At 38.8% G+C, this 17,558-nt stretch overlaps 1 protein-coding gene and 1 pseudogene across 1 annotated transcript; one reads left to right on the forward strand and one right to left on the reverse strand.

Annotated features, from left to right (window-relative positions):
- The first annotated feature begins 7,737 nt into the window (after positions 1 to 7,737).
- Positions 7,738 to 12,206, forward strand: LOC113047859 (BTB/POZ domain-containing protein 3-like). The gene is made up of 5 exons (XM_026209228.1): positions 7,738 to 7,828; positions 8,287 to 8,480; positions 8,592 to 8,682; positions 8,911 to 9,029; positions 9,141 to 12,206. The coding sequence occupies exons 2-5, from the start codon at positions 8,350 to 8,352 to the stop codon at positions 10,174 to 10,176; spliced, it is 1,377 nt and encodes a 458-aa protein (XP_026065013.1). The 5' UTR covers positions 7,738 to 7,828; positions 8,287 to 8,349; the 3' UTR covers positions 10,177 to 12,206.
- Positions 12,207 to 12,631: 425 nt separating this feature from the next.
- LOC113047781 (ESF1 homolog) lies at positions 12,632 to 16,770 on the reverse strand (annotated as a pseudogene).
- Positions 16,771 to 17,558: the final 788 nt, after the last annotated feature.

The following is a 17,558-nucleotide window of genomic DNA, read 5'->3' on the forward strand; positions in this document are numbered from 1 at the left end:
AAGAGCCTGAGAGAGGGATTAGATGAGAAAGCGGTTCCCTGCGGCCTGAGGCTGTGGATCGACTGAACGCGCTGAGGCCACTTCCTCTCCGGACGCTCTGTTTAAGCCACAGAGAGGACTGGACATTCCTCCTATTGTCCTACAGCAGAGGACACCACGAGCTCAGGATCCCATGGGCCTCAGGGAAGAGAGACACACACAGAAAGGGTGACACCATGACTTTTATACACATGCAAAGAACTGATGCTCCTGCGTGATGTCAGATTTCAACCTGCAGCAAGTTGCATGATTTTATCAGCCGTTTTATTGCCACAATTATTAAAATGAATGCCTGACTGATTAAACAAGTAAAAACACATTCTCCTCAGCAAGTTCTCCTCTCAGAGGATCTCATTAATGACACTTTTTGGAATATGAATGGCCAAATTAATACTCCATACATGTTTGCAGCATACTGTCAAACTGTTTTCCAGTCCAAAAAAACAATAATTTGTCAGAGTAAGAGGAAACCCCAAAGCAAGACAGGAAGTATTTGGTGAAATACCCAGATCTGTTCTCCATTAACCCCTGAAAAACACCTCTGATACAGTGAAGAAACAAGCACATCGGACGATGGTTTTCACATCTAATACATGCCTTCAGTATCCAGATGATTCCACCCAGTTAAAGATGAGGGGAAAAAATATCAATTCCTTTTCTGCACTGATTGAATAATGTATGGAGGTCTTTCCCATGGCACTCTGTGGTAATGGCTTCTTCATGCAGCAGTGCAGTGAATGCATAGTTTCCAGCCAATGTGCCATGCAGCGTCTCCACACGGGCCAGAGTTCAGTCCCTCCGGTGAGCGATGGCCCGCTTCAACAATCTTTGGCACCTTTTTCATAAACCGTTTCAAAATTTCGTTTTTAAGTCTCTCTATTCCTTGTTCCCTTATAAGCTCCACCAATGGAAAATAATTTCAAATGTCATATTTCAGAACATTTCCATTTCTTGGGTTTCCCAGTGGATCTATAATGCTGGTTTGAAGGGTCAAAGCCGCTTTGTAAGCAGATCAGGTTCTCCAAAGTGAAATACCCTCTCAAATGGGAAAATATGTTAATTACATGAGAAAAGAGTGATGCTGGTGTTTGGGCTGTACCGTAAAAGTTACATATTTTTTCTTTACACCATTAAGCCACCAAAAACCAACTTTTAAAATGCAAACTTCACCAAAAAATATATATTGAAAGCAAGTGCCTCTGTTACTCACCGTTTACTTACATTCACTGTTCAGAGGAAAGTAGTGCATTACAATATTGCAGTATTCAGTATAAAGTAACTAAGTACTTGTGTTACTTCATTACTTTTATGGAAAGTATTGCATTAAATTCTTTTTGAGTTACTTGAGTTAAAAAGTAACGTGCATTACTTAATGAAAAAAAAAGTAACTCTGATATTTTCTTGTAAATGTAAAAGCAACACATTACATTAATTACAATTAATTATAATTAATGTTTTTTTATCGTATCATAATTTTTCTGACATTACTAGCATCACTGGATGAGTATCGTATTTACTCTAATTTTCAAACACTTTTTTTTTTATTTAATCCTAAATTAAATAGGTGCTTAGGAGCTCGTTAGTTTGGCCTCTTTATTGAAGAATTTTCTGAAATACCAACCCGATCTCACGGCAATTCGTAAATTTTTCAAAAGGTGGCTTATTCGTATGAATTCGTACGACCACACTCGTACAAAATCATACGATTGCTACCAAATCGTACGTATTTTACGAGTTTAACAATTCGTATGAATTTGTACGAATGACCTACACCTAACCCAGCCCCTAAACCTAACCATCACTGGGGTTTAGACAAATCGTACAAATTCGTACGAATAAGTCACCTCGTAAAATACGTAGGAATTGGCAGTGAGATAGCGTTGGAAATACACATGGAAAAAAGTGCAAAACACTTCACAGTTGTATAGACTAGCAGTAAGCATACAAATTCCAGACACATCTGAGCCATCCTTCTTCTTTTCCTATCAAGAAGTGGCAAAAAGCCCAAGAGTCTAAAAACATCACATGCTAATGTTCAACAGCATGCTTGTGTGTGTTCATTTCAGTGAGTCACAGTGCAAACAGTGGACACTTTTGCATATTGGCCTCATTTAAACCCCATTTAAAGTCACTAATGCCTGTAATATTGGTTCTGAGAGTGATGGCATGTCTGTTTGGCTGCTCTTTCTACCATTAGAAGGTCCTTATGAGGTTGACGGCCCCTGAATGCTCATAAATGTTTGAGACTATTGACGTGACAATAGAAAGACACGGCGAGCAGTACACAAGCCGATTATCAGCAGCTGTTCCAGCGCTCCTCTGAATAGAGACCTCCTCCCGAAGGAGCGAGAGAAGGGCCCTCATCCGTCTCTATTGTGTGGCCATTTCTGATTGGCTCTGTTGTTGCTAATGGAGTTTATAGTGGTTTAATTGAGTGGAGTAAATACACGGAGCACATCAATGGAGCGGGAGGCAGATGCTGGCGGAGATAATAAGGGACGGTCTATTCTCAAGTATTCAAAACTCATTCAAGACTCCATTATCCCTTTCAACCACGCGCAGGAGAACCACAGCACAGATGGCAGGGTGACCGTTTGGGCCAGAGAAGAGCTTTCTGAGATCCTTTTCTTTCAAGCAAATGCAGCGAAAAGTGAACACAGGTCCCTACAGCTGAATGAATGACCAGTGGAGCACAGAAAGAAAGACCCAGACCTATGTTTGCAGACTGGTTTATGTTAGTTACTGCTGGTCTGGTCATGATCTCGCAGATAGTCCACTCAATTGAGATCGATCTATCTATCTATCTATCTATCTATCTATCTATCTATCTATCTATCTATCTATCTATCTATCTATCTATCTATCTATCTATCTATCATCTATCTATCTATCTATCTTCTCTCTGTCTGTCTGTCTGTCTCTGTCTGTCTGTCTGTCTCTGTCTGTCTGTCTGTCTCTGTCTGTCTGTCTCTGTCTGTCTGTCTGTCTGTCTCTGTCTGTCTGTCTGTCTGTCTGTCTCTGTCTGTCTGTCTCTGTCTGTCTGTCTGTCTCTGTCTGTCTGTCTCTGTCTGTCTGTCTGTCTGTCTGTCTGTCTCTGTCTGTCTGTCTGTCTGTCTGTCTCTGTCTGTCATCCGTATATCTGTCTGTCTATCTGTCTGTCTGTCTGTCTTTCATCCGTATATCTGTCTGTCTATCTGTCTGTCTGTCTGTCTTTCATCCGTATATCTGTCTGTCTATCTGTCTGTCATTATGTCTGTCTGTCTGTCATTCATCCATCTGTCTGTCTGTCTTGTAATCCTTCTATCTGTCTGTCAGTCTGTCCATCCGTCTATCTGTCTATCTGTCTGTCTGTCATCCGTCTATCTGTCTGTCTGTCCATCTGTCCATCTGTCTGTATTTGTCTGTCTGTCTGTCATCCATCTATCTGTCTGTCTGTCTGTCAGTCTGTCTGTCTGTCTGTCTGTCTGTCTGTCCATCTGTCCATCTGTCTGTCTATCTGTCTATCTATCCTTAAGGTCTATAACCTGTCTTTTTTAACTACTTTTTTTTTGTTTTGTTTTGAATTTTTACTTTTTGGCTTCAAGTTTTTAGTTTTGTTTGGTCTCTTACTTGCTGTTTGTCTTGTTTAGTTTTGTATGCCTTGTTTTTGTCTTGTAACCTGCTATTCAGTTTTGTTTTGTTTAGTTTTGTCCTTTTTTGTTTGCTTTTGTTTTGTCTTTTTACTTGAAGTTTGGTCTTTTAGTTTTCTTTAATTCTGTTTAGGTTTACTCTTGTTTTTTTTTAATTTATATGCTGTTTTATTTAGTTTAGTTTAGTCCAGGCCGAGTTTATTTTGGTCTTGTTTAGTTTTGTTTAGTCTTTACTTGCTGTTTTGTTTGTGTTTGTTTTGTCTTTTTACATGCAGTTTGTTTTTTGTTTTGAGCTTTTTTGTTTGCTTTTGTTTTATCTTTTACTTGCAGTTTGGTCTTTAATTTTTCTAGTTTTGTTTGATTTTGTTTTGTCTTTTTACTTGAAGTTTGGTCTTTTAAAAAAAATTGAGTCCTGTTTAGTTTTGTTTGCTTTTGTTTTGTCTTTCAACTTGCTGATTGCATTTGTTTAGTCTTTACTTGCTGTTTTGGTTTGTTTTGTTTACTTTTTTGTCTTTTTTACTTACAGTTTGGTCTATTTTAGTTTTGTGTAGTTCTGTTTAGTTAGGTTCACTCTTGTTTTTGTGTGTGTGTGTGTGTGTGTGTGTGTGTGTGTTATTTTTTAAAGTCTAGAATGACGTTTTCTTTGATGAAATCTCTGGCAAAGGTGTGTTACATACTCTCATAAAAGACTTTCAATGATATGGACACACAACTTGAAATTATGACAATGGATGATGTGACAAAGAAGGGGGTGGATCAAGACACACCGGATCCCAGAATGCACCTGGCTGTGCAGCCCAGCCAGTCTGTTCCACTCATTCGCATCCAAATGAACAATAAGAGCCTTCACTAAGAAATACTACAATACCCTTTATGAAACACTGTTATCACCCTTTCCTTCTCCACAACACATACACTAAGCCCTGAGAAAGCCTGCGCACAATACAAGGGGCAGGAACTGACCAGCCTATGAATACAGAGTCTCCTATTATCACACCATGTGTTCAGTCCAAACACTGCGGTTCCCAGGCATGAGACGTATTATTCAATTTAATGAATGCCACTTGACAGATAAAGAGAAAGAAAGAGGCTGTGAATAAAGAGAGTTAGTACGGCTAATTCATCCTTTATCTCCATAAACAGCATTTCATTGTAATAGACTTCTAATTGACTTTGACCAATCTGCTTGCTGGAGGATTTGAAAAGGATCATGGGGGGTTTGGGGGCTGAATGCATGTGATGTCACTCATTGCACAATGTTTAAGAGTTAAATATTAGTGTAACATGTTGAAATATATTTTGAAATTAGTTTTCATGTTGAAAGCATGTTGAAATATATTCTGAAGTCAATTTTAAAATGAACTTATATAAACAGTGTGAGCTCTGTTGGGCTTGAATGATCATAACTCAGAGCAAAATCTCAAGATCATAGAGGTTTTGTGCAATGGTATAAAATATGTTTTGCAAAATTACAGATAATCTAATAAAAGAAGGAAAAAACACACAAAGGCCCAATTTAAATCATTGTGGAGTAGGAAAAGTCTTACCAGCCCTGTGTTCAGAGACGCTGATATCCCACAATACACTTGGGGCATAAATCACCGCCGCTCACTACAGAGGAAAAAAAAGAGAACATCAGATTTCATTAGCAGCCACATTCAACTAAAATGATACAATATCTGTATTTGTAGATATAGTATAACGTTATGACTGCAACGCCACATGAGTTATGTAAAAATACCTGCATATGCTGTTAATCACAGCTCATGATCTGTGGTTACGCTAATATAAATTGCAAATACAGTGGCCCCTAAAAGTTATTGGAGACTTAAACCACACTTAAAAATGAGGTGAAACCCTTGAGCAAGGCACAAACCCCCAACTGATCTCCGGGTGTGAGTTCATGGTGTGTGTGTGTTGTGTGTTGACTAATGTGTGTGTGCACTTGGATGGGTTAAATGCAGAGCACAAATTCAGAGTATGGCTCACCATACTTGCCCACAGGTATGTCACATCACTTCAGAATGGAATAGCCGATAACTACATTTATAATAATGCATTAATGTTTTTTTTTTTTTTTTCACATATTGTAAATTTAAATTTTTTTGGAACATTGTAAAGTATGGTCCTTGCTGATTTTTATTGAAATGTATTATGTTAAAATGTTAAAGGCAACAATTAATGTTTTATTTTTTTTTTCCTTAGGTTGAAATACATTTTATTAAAAAAATCTTTAAATATATATTTGATATTTACATTTTTTAAATATATTTGTAAAATATATATGCATATCAAAAAATGGCCAAACATATATAAATATTTTATGTTTTAAAATAATTTATTTGCTTATTTTGCCGTATGAGAACATTTCATAAAACTAAGTTTCTTAAGTTTACATGTTAAAACAGTAGATATGAAATTGAAGATACCAATGAAAATAGGTTTTCAGAAAAGCCTGAATAATATTAAGTGTCCGAATACGTCTTGGGCACATTCTGGTGTCTTCCTGTGCCTTGCATGTTTTTGTGTCTGCCATAACCAAATCGACCATCCTATAAAAGGCAAACTGATATTTCAATATAACATTTGACAAACTTTACCACAGAACTTTAATCTCAGACTTTATGGAAATGCAAAGAAAACTGACTGGATCTATGAATAGAAGAGCAAACATGAGAGTCTCCACATGAACAATTTTATGTACAAGCCAACTACTGTAGACAGGCAAACAATGGTCATTTCCTACCTCTAAATGACCTAGAATTGGTCTGAGAGATACAAATCAATGGCCAGACAATAAAAGTGTGGCTTGTTTATGGACCCCTTCCATTAGTCGGTGCCTGTCGGAGTCTGACTGAGAGAGCCGTTACCCAGCATTCCCCAAGGCTGAGGCCTCTATAGTGTCATTAGTAAACCATTACGTAAAGCCTTTGCATCAGTGCAACAAGGCCAGCGTCGCATTCCTGTGACTGTTTTTGCTGTTAAGCTCCAGTCAAGCTGCTTTCCAGGGTCAATGTTCAGTCAGAGGTTTGCTGGCCGTGGGATTCCAGCGATGAGTCTGAAAATTTTTTTATTTTATCATAATAAAAGAGATTCTTTTACTGTCTGTGAATTTCGCACTCAGACCTCCATGTTTAAAGCTGAAGATGGATAAATAGTTGAAGTCTAAAAATGTGTAAGGTGCAAAAATCCAATTTCTTTTTGTAATGCATGTTTTGTCAGTGGCAAGAGAATGTTTATACAATAATGTATGCTTGTAATTATTTGCAACTGTACTTTAAAAACGTTATTAGATAGTCTTGCCCATTATTCATGAGCTAAACATTCTTGTATTTGAATTATCCATTAATTCCCTCGTTACAGTGGACAAACTGAACAATCTGCAAAGATTCTTTAAAAAAAATATTTTTATCACAGTTGCAGAACGCACCTGAGGCAATGTTCACAATGTATACCATTTCTATTTAAAATGTTGTTTTTATAATTAAGTTTTCAGAGTTTTAGCTTGATTTTCTAAGTGAAAAATTTAATTCCAAAAACTAAAATTGGGTTTTACAGTGCTGAAAAATAAATATAATTATATATATATAAATAATACATAAATAGCATATTATAAAATAAAAAAATAAAAAAAAAACATACGTCAATTTGACTGAGGAAAGACGTCATTGCAACGATTTAAAAAGGTTATAAATTATTCTACAACCTTGCATTAAGCGCCACCTGCTGGTTATATTAGTAACAATGCATTATAAGTTTAAACATTTATAAATAATATAAGAATTTTCTTTGGCATTAAATAAATAATTTGGTAGAAATTCTTACAGCAAATATTTGTAATTTATGTGAAAACCCGTATCACATCAAGACACGACTGTTATGTTACGACTGTTAAGTTATGGCCTACTACGATTGCCCTTAAAACATCAGTTTTAGTCTCTAAATATTAACAGAATTCCACATAACATATATAAAGTTCATAGTACCTACTGTTAACTGCAAGCAATACTTCTCTTTTTTCCCTTGAATAATAATAACAACCAGAACTGTATTTTCCGGCGCATGCGCAGTCCGTCAGGCGGATCCTCGCTCATGGAGGATGTTGATGTGCAAACTTTCCTCACTCTTATCACTAAACCTGCTGCATTAATCAACCTCTGGTAATTTACTGCTGTTGACCCGTTATTGGTTGATGTCGTGATATTATTTTAGTTTGATGTTTTGGGGATTTTGTAGGTTTGTGAGCTCGATGGCCGCTTTTGTTTATTTCCTGTTGTTTGCGTCTGAATTCAGATCATAATCTGTCATCATTGATGTTACAGTTATCAAACGATTTACTAAATGCACATGCTTCTAGATCATTCGAACACTTATTTAACAGTACTTGTTGCTGTTCTGCGATATTTGGATGCTCATCGCCGCTTTAGCTGTGAGTGCTAACTGTTTGTGTCAGGCTAGCAATGAATGTGAATTAACTGAGGTTCTTACGTGAACTGCTTCAATCTCAAATTGTTTATGTGTGAGATAACAGGGATGAGATATTTTATATTAAAATCAAGTCAAAAATATTAAATGCTTGCTATTCATTCAGAATACCCGGAGTGTTTTGTCTCTCCAGTTTCGCAGGTTGCCAGATCCTCTGGCATGTAATCCTCCTGATTAATTGACATGTTTTGGTAAAATGGCTGCTGAGCTGTTTCCTGCCAGAAAACTGTCCACTGTTCAACAGTACCAGCAGCAGAACCTCAGCAACAACAACAACACCGTCCAGGGATGTAACTGGCAAGGCTTGTATCCCTCCATCAGAGAGAGGTGAATCACTCTTCTCTTGTGCATTGCTCTGTTATGCTGCCACCCTAGACATCATGTGATGTTGCATTGATGCTCTGGATGTGAAGGGTCTCACTCATTTGTCCTCTGCAGAAACGCAGTCATGTTCAACAACGAGCTGATGGCTGATATTCATTTTGTGGTGGGACCTCCCGGAGGAACCCAGAGAGTCCCGGGACACAAGGTGCAGATTCACCACGCTTCAGCCATGTTTAAAAAATACTGATATTAAATCACTCCAGTGCATGCAATAAGTTAGAAATGAAATAAATTAAATATTAGAGTAGGTTAATTAGATTTCTCTTTTTTTTTTGAATGCAAAATTGATTTATTTTTTCCTTTTTGATTTTGGGGTGGATTATAACCGGGACATGTTCTTGAGTGATGCTTCCGGTCTCTTTTTGTCTTTCAGTACGTCCTGGCTGTGGGCAGTTCGGTATTTCATGCCATGTTCTACGGAGAGCTGGCTGAAGATAAGGACGAGATCCGGATCCCTGATGTGGAGCCTGCATCATTCCTCGCCATGCTCAAGTACGCTTTTCAGACTCTAGCGTACAGATAGACACTATTTCATTAAAAAACTCAAATGTTGTGGGGTCATGAAGATCTAAATTTATACAATGTTTTGCACTCTGTTTTCAGGTATATCTACTGTGATGAGATAGACCTGTGTGCCGACAGCGTCCTCGCCACGCTGTACGCTGCCAAGAAGTACATCGTACCTCACTTGGCCCGCGCTTGCGTCAACTTCCTGGAGACCAGCCTGAGTGCGCGAAACGCCTGCGTCCTGCTCTCTCAGAGCTGTCTGTTCGAGGAGCCCGACCTCACGCAGCGCTGCTGGGAGGTGATCGACGCGCAGGCCGAGCTCGCGCTCCGCTCCGAGGGATTCTGCGACATCGACGCTCAGACTCTGGAGAGCATCCTGCGGCGCGAGACGCTCAACGCCAAAGAGATGGTGGTGCTGGAGGCGGCGTTGAGCTGGGCCGAAGCAGAGTGTCAACGACAGGAGCTCCAGCCCACCATCGAGAACAAACGGCTTGTTTTGGGAAAGAACATCTACCTGATACGGATCCCGGCGATGGCGCTTGATGATTTCGCCAACGGTGTTGCGCAGTCCGGCGTGCTGACGCTCAACGAAACCAACGATATCTTCCTGTGGTACACAGCGGCCAAGAAACCGGAGCTCAAGTTCGTCTGCAAGCCACGTAAAGGGTTAACGCCGCAGTGGTGCCACCGCTTTCAGTCCTGCGCGTACCGCAGCAATCAGTGGCGATACCGCGGCCGCTGCGACAGCATCCAGTTCGCCGTGGACAAGCGCGTCTTCATCGCCGGGTTCGGGCTGTACGGCTCCAGCTGCGGCTCGGCCGAGTACCAGGCCAAGATCGAGCTGAAGCGCCAAGGCAGCGTGACGCTCGGCGTCGCCATCATCAACTACTTCTCCGACGGCTCCAGCAAAACCTTCCCCGTCTTCTTCGAGCACCCGGTGCAGATCGAACCCGACACCTTCTACACGGCCAGCGTGGTTCTGGACGGGAACGAGTTGAGCTATTTTGGCCAGGAGGGCATGACGGAGGTCCAGTGCGGGAAGGTGACCTTCCAGTTCCAGTGCTCCTCGGACAGCACCAACGGGACGGGTGTGCAGGGGGGGCAGATCCCTGAACTCATATTTTATGCTTGAGAGAGCGTCCCGTTCACCACTGATTAATCAGAACCCAATCTTCCTGTTCCTTAATGAAGTGCTGCTCAGATTTTGCACAAAGGCTGCAAAAAAGATTATTAGAGATTACTGACAATCCTTAGAGACTATATTAATGTTGGTGCACCTGAAAATGAAGTTCGGTTATACTCAGCCTCATTGTCTTCCAAACCAATATGCCTTCTGTGCAACGTCAAATTTCAGACTCAGAATTCTTAAAGTGGTCGATTAAACTTGAAAGCTGTAATTTACACCATGAAATACACTTTACTGTGCTAAAGTTAATACTTTTATTCAGAGAGAACCAATTAAATTGATTAAAAGTGACTGTAAAGACATTTATGATGTCTCTAAAGTTTTCTATTTCAAATAAATGCTGTTCTTTTGAACTTTCTGTTCATCAAAGAATCCAGTTTAATAAGCAATAATTAATGACAATAAGCAGCACAGCTGTTTTCAACATTGATAATAATCAGAAATGTGTCTTGAGCAGCAAATCATCATATTAGAGTGATTTCTGAAGCATCATTAGACAGTATTGATGCAGAAAAAGTTAACCAACCGCAAACTTTTTTGTTATTATTGATTAGTTGAGGCTCTCAAGTCTCATTTTCCAGTTGCACATATTCAAAACTTGTGGTTTCAAGACACTTCTGCCATGTTTGATGTTCTAATTAATAATGACATAAATTTCCACACGACTTCGGCTCACTTGGACAATGGTGCAAGGGTGAATTAGATGACATGAGGTTGAGTAAAGGAACTCATCTTCATTTTTGTGTGATGTATATATTGTTAAGCGCAGAGATTATGATTCACTTATTTAGCTGGATAGACCTTTCTTGAAAATGAAACTAATACTAAAGATAAAAGTGCAACTTAAAAGCTTCAGCACAAATAACATCTGCCTCACGTAAATCCTTGTGAAGCGTTGGTGTCCTGTCGGGTTAAAGGTCACGTGAGGTTCACGTTTCCTCCCGACTGACACTTATTGAGCTAAATAACAGCAGACGGGTTTTGAGGAAGATGATTTGTGAAGCCACACACTTGATTTAATCTACAGAATCATATTTTATTGCCTTGTGTGTCGTATCGTAACGAAACTGTATTTTGCTGAACTCTAAAGTATTTGTATACTTTTTTTACTCAAAGCGTGAAGCACAATTTGTCCTGAAGCGTTTCAGTAAAACTTATTTTCTCTACTCACCATCCATGTAATCCTATATTTTGTAACATTTTGGTGCGACACAACATTGTATGTGAGTGGGGTGAAGTCAAGAGGGGTTTTACAAAGACTTTGAGAGGAAAGATGAGGAGAGGGAGCTATTGCTTCAAAGTTTAGAGGTTTGGGGCAAAACTCAAGGAGTTCGGTCACTTTTCATAACAACCAGACTTGGGAATTTTGCTATAAAGTGTATCTTCATAGATGACGAAGGAGGGACCTGAGCCACATAAAGAGCAGAATATCATAGAAATTTGGGTTGTTTACTGAAGCAAGTAAGAAACCAACGCCCTGTCAATCCATAACAGTTTAGCAGCATGACGGCAATGTCGAGCACCGTTTGCATTTGCTTCAGAAACTGAACAAATGATACTGTGGTGATAACCTGAAACACAACACAGCACCCGAGCTCTTTCAGTCGATGTCAAACCTTAAATGCACTATTTCTCGTAAAGTAGCTGTTTTTTGTAACACTGTGGCACAATCTAGTATCATTTCATTCCGTTGGTTTTACTTCTGAAATGCTTGTGATCTGGAGTTCCTGTTGTTGACATTACTCGGCTAAAATCTGTTATTTGTGCCTTTTCTGGATTGGGTTTACTGACTTTTACACTTTGTTCCTGGACCATGAATTGAGATGTCTTTACATGCTCTGAGCACTGCTCATATTCACTGGAACTGGAAGAGGTTTCATTCATTCGTTGTTTTACAGTTGTATTTGAAAGTGCCAACAGACTTGAATGTGTGAGCTGCGTTTGTGTCAACATGAATAAAGATTACATTAACTCCATCTTACAAGTGTCCGTTTTTCATTATTGTAGTGCCAATCAATCTAAATCAACAGAAACCTGTTTTTGCCGCAGCTCATACTTGAAATTATATTCTACAATATATTCTATATTCTTTGGCTTCTCTATGTTGAAGTTCAAGATTTTTATTGTGATCGACTGCTTATGATTTCACTGTACATATCCATGTGTTTGTTGTGTAATCTTAAAGTTCTAAATGGAATCCAAGTCAGTATGGAATCAAAATTAAAGCAGCAAACAACTTTAAATGAAACACACACACAAAAAAAACACATTTCAACTTAAACTTACTACCACTACTAAGTATTAATTAATAATAATAGAAGTAATACTAATGGGCCTTAAAATAAAGAAATAGTATGATATTTTTCATAGAACACCACTAGAATTACAATACTAATTATGCTTTTTTTTTTTTTTTGCTAACAAAACATTGTTCTCATTTCATTACAAGTGACTCCTTGCAAACCTAGCTCCTCTCTATCAATTTTGAAAACTTGCTGGATCTGCTGGATCAGACTCACAATAGCATTTTAAGATGTACACATGCTCAGGTCTGCAGCAATTAAATGTGCCACACTTCACATTTCACTCACAAAAGTACATGTAATATCTAATGAATGTAACTTGCACTAAATCCTCAGAATTCAGCGCTTGCAGTCTCTTCTGATGATCTAATGAGATGAATCAGGTGTGTTAGATGAGGGAGCTTGGGTTCCTGGAGGATAGGTTTGGGAAGCACTGATCTGTGATTTTATCGAGCAACACGAGTGCAATGAGATTTTGGAAACAGACCCTTGATGTTTTCATCCAAAACTGGCAGGTCAGTTACAAAAGTCTGAAGCAGACAAGTTCTAACAGTTTCGAACTAGGAGAAAGTATGATATTTATTAAATCAAAAACTTCTCATTTTTTCTCCACTAAAGTGACTCCAGAAAACCAACCCTGTTGTATAAAACAGCAATGACTCCACTTGTTATCAGTCATTTTGTCTTTTGTTTCTTGCGTGCTTGAAACTGTTCAGTTTTGTTCTTGATGGATTTGATGAGCAGTGATAAACTGGGGTCCGTGACTTTAGTGGAGGAAGAGGGTGTCTCTTTGCTCTTCAGCGCCTCCTCCTGACTGTGCTGGCGCTCCTCTCTGCGTCTCTGTTTCTCCTCTAAGATGCTCTGCGTTGCTTTGGTCTTCTTGTAGGCCGGGTCGGACGGGTCCAGGTTGTAAAGATGGGACGTGAACACAGCCTGGAAACGCGGGTCTTGAACGTCCACCTGGAAGAACAACAGCAGAAATGGGGTAAGAGTCAAATAAATTTGATTCAGTTCTTCAGGGAGTTGATTCAAATCTCTGATTCAGTGATTCTCAAGTCACTAAATCTGTGAAGGTGATATTTTGGGACTCTGACCTGGAAGTCGTCCTCCTCCAGTGGCGTGTTGCTCTTCAGGAGCTTCTTCCTCTTCGTCTTGCTCAGGTTCTGCTGCTCTACGATCTTGTCGTAGTTGAAATGCTTGTGCTTGTCGTCTTCATCGTCATTCATCAGTAGCTCCATCTCAGCCTAGATGCCACAACACCGCCATTACCCATGATGCATTACACACAAACACCCATTCATGAGCATCAGAAGAACATACCCTCCGTCTCTCCAGCTCTTCCTGCTCTTCTGGTGTCCTGTCCTCATCCTTCTTGCTGTTCTTCTTCTTCTTGTTGTTTTTCAGGGCTGCTGCAGAGAACATGCAGAGAGAGCACCAACAATGCAGTACTCCTGAAGGACTGTGAGATTCTTTCTCATGTTGAAAAGAAGAAAGCAAACTCGTCACTTACTGGTCGAACCGAGCTCCTCTTTGAAGAAAGGGTCATTAAAGTCAATATCAGCAGGAAGTTCATCATCACTGATCTCAGGCACTGACCGCGTCCAGTACCTTTGCTCTTCTGTGTCGACGTCAGGGTTCTCCGGGAGGCCGCTGAGCTCCTGCGGACCCTGAGTCTGTTCTGCACTCATCCTCTCCTTCCCAAACTCAGACGGATAGATCTGACGAATGCACGACAACAATTCAGACTCGCCGGGTCAGGACTGACATCTCACAGAACAGAAACAAGTCTGGAGGAAAGTGCAGGAAGTGATGTGACAGTTACTGTCACGGACAGCACCACGCCTCCTTTGGGTTTGAAGGAACTGAAGAGAGCCAGAAGATCTTTAGCTTTCAGTCGGTCCCAGTTCATGTTACAAACCGCCAACCGCCGGGAAGACTGAACACAGCAACAAACACTAGTTTGATATATAAATACTTTTTAAATACAAAAGTAAATATCTTAACTGCATTATGCATTTTTAAAAATGGTCTGTAAAATGTGTTTAAATGTCATTTAAAAAATATCACAATTCAAAAAAGCATAATAGCTGTAATCATTATTACAAAAATTACTATATTAAATATTTTTTATATAACAAAAATAACATTTTATTTTAATTTAACAAGTATACAACTGTTCAAAGGTTTGGGGTCAATAAGAGATTTTTTTTTTTTAAGAAATGAATACTTTTATTCAGCATTCAACTGATCAAAAGTGAACGCAAATAAACTTAGAAGGTTACAAAAGATTTCTATTTCTATATAAGTGCTGTTTTTTTATTTCTAATCAAAGAATCCTCAAAGTATTACTGTTTCCACTAAAAATATCGAACAGCAAAAACTGTTATCAACATTGATAACAATAAAAATCTATGTATTTTGGAGTAATAATGCTGAAAATTCAGCTTTGCGACACAGGAATAAATTACATTTGAAAATATATCCAAACAGAAACCAGTTATTTTTAATTGTAATAATATTTCATAATATAACTAATTTTTTTATCAAATAATCGCAGCTTTGGTGAACAGAAGAGACATCTTTCAACAGACCCCGAAATTTTGGATGGCAGGTTATGATTAATAAAGCATTGGGATGAAACTCACGTTATCACTGCGTGGAGCATCCTTCCACATCTCTCCCCAGTCATGCTCAATCTCATCTTCCTCACGACGAAGATAGTCCTCCAGCTCGTCATCATCTTCATCAGAGCTGGTCTCAATGTTACCCTTCCCTCAGGCCAGATCGGGTCCACTGTCGCTGTCCTCACCACACTCGCTCTCGTCATCTTCATCAGACTCCTCTTCCTCGCCATCATCTTCCTCATCTTCTTCAACACCAGATTCCTCATCCTCATCTGATAAAACCAATACAAACAGTATCAAGCCATAAATAACAAACACCACTAGTATAGTCTTCAGAAGATCCATATCAAGACGAAAATCAGATTTACATAACTCAGATTAATAATGAATATTAAAGGAAGTTAATGCAGTACCTTCTTCAAAAACTCTCACTCCCTTTACCAGCGGCTCTTTCGTTTTCTTCGCTCCTTTCGGCTTCGGGATCTTCTCGGCTTCTTCCTCCTCTTCAGATTCATCGCTCTCCTCTTCATCCTCAACTTGAGGTTCCTCATCAGCCTTTTTCACTTGCTTTTCTTTCTTGGGCTTCTCCTTCTTCTCGTTCTCCTCTTCTTCGTCCGACTGTTCAGAGTCGGAGAGATTGTAGAAGCGCTTGAGGTCCTCGGTGGACGTCTGGTTGACGGGTCGGCCGCGTTTATCGACTGTATACTTCAGTTTAAAGCGTTTGTCGTGAAACATGGACTTGAAGCGCTTGTCGATTTTGACTTTGCGTTCTCTGCTGGGCATCTCCCAGAAGCGAGGGTCCTTCTGGACCTTGGAGAAGCGGTCGTCGCCGCTGACAGTGTTTTTGGAGGTCATGGTGATTATTAGGAAGAGCTAGATGAAAGCATGAACCTGCGGGGAAAAACAGAAGAGGTTCATGTCAAGTACACGTGAAAGCACTTACCTAGAATTACATCAGATAGTTGTAAATGCATATTTAATACGCAGATAACCCAAAATAACTCGGCTCGTGTTTCCATCTGTATAGAAAACACTAGGCAAACAAAATATGATAAATTGTGGGAAAAAAATGAGTGAAGTGGTGCTTGTTTGCACACTTTATACTGTTAGATAACGGTGCATGCGGTCAGATTATAGTTTAGAATGTACACTTGTCATCTGGCTGTATGCAAGCTCTTTTTGAATGTATTTGTTTACAGCGTCTGTCTATGATTCGCACTGCACACATTGTACAGACTGTAATGACACAGAACCAAAACACTGAGCATGTCGTTCATTTACAACACGACAGACTGCACTTTACGAAAAATCAAAGAATTCAGTACAAAACTGACTGCATAGTAATAAAAAAAACCCGACTTACTGTGGTTTCGTGCGATGTAGCACAGATCCACTCCACACGTGTTTTCCCGTGATGCTTCACTACTTCCGTTACCACTTGGAAGCCACGCCCTCTTTTCCTCAAAACACTCTAGACGCGGAGGTGTTTCAGTCTGTACAGTTCGTTTCTATTCTGATATTTCTGACAGTAAGCAGTTAGATTATGTCTTAAAATGTATGTGTATGATGGTTAAGTACCATTTACACAAAGCTTGATGCCTTATATTTTGCAGCTATGTTTAAATTTTTGTTTCTGATCTACTTGCATTATTGCCATCCCTTCAAAAAGACACTTAATAAAAAAGCTCTGAAGAAATCTCGTATTATTGAACGGTTTTAAAGTAAATTATAATATGCTATTTTTTCTTATTTCCTCTGTATTGCCTCACGTTCTTTGTTCTGTTTCATTTATTTGTTTTGTATTGAATTAGATTTCTTCATTAAAAAAAGGTATAAAAAGCACACCAGACACGAGCGTCTTTCATTTTACTTTTGACATTCTGTGCAGATTTTATAGCCAACTTAATTTTTTTAATTGTTTCTTAAAATAAAATAAACTAAAGCTGAAATAAAATGAATATAAATAATGTGAAATATATTTTTACAAATAATACAAAAATAAAAATGACAAAACAACACAATTACTAAAAACTTGAAGTCCAGTGGAAATGGAAATATAAAAATACAAACTAATTCAAAATGCGAATAAAAACTATTTAAGATACCAAACACTGAGCTGAGGCTATTATTTAGTTTAATTCATGAGTTTTTAGCTGGAAATATAATTAAACTTACAAATAAAAATAATATAATAAATAATAAATGAAGAGTTCAGTTGCAAAAGCCTTTTTATCAGGCTCCCATGTTTAGGTTCGGTAAATTTACTTTAATGTCAATGTATGTATAGGCTAGATCTTTTCTATGCCATTAAAGTGAAATAAATGAACATAAATATAGGAACCTGATAAAAAACAAATGCTCATTTTAGATTAAGATTTCAGACTCACTTCAAATAAATAAA

This window comes from Carassius auratus, chromosome 1 (assembly GCF_003368295.1).
Source record: "Carassius auratus strain Wakin chromosome 1, ASM336829v1, whole genome shotgun sequence".
Taxonomy (NCBI): Eukaryota; Metazoa; Chordata; class Actinopteri; order Cypriniformes; family Cyprinidae; genus Carassius; species Carassius auratus.

Excerpts from the sequence above, each read along its gene's own strand:
- LOC113047859 (XM_026209228.1), top strand. The coding sequence starts at position 8,350 with ATGGCTGCTGAGCTGTTTCCTGCCAGAAAACTGTCCACTGTTCAACAG. Across the intron at positions 8,481-8,591 it reads TATCCCTCCATCAGAGAGAG|AAACGCAGTCATGTTCAACA; the intron begins GTGAATCACTCT and ends TGTCCTCTGCAG. Across the intron at positions 9,030-9,140 it reads TCATTCCTCGCCATGCTCAA|GTATATCTACTGTGATGAGA; the intron begins GTACGCTTTTCA and ends CTCTGTTTTCAG.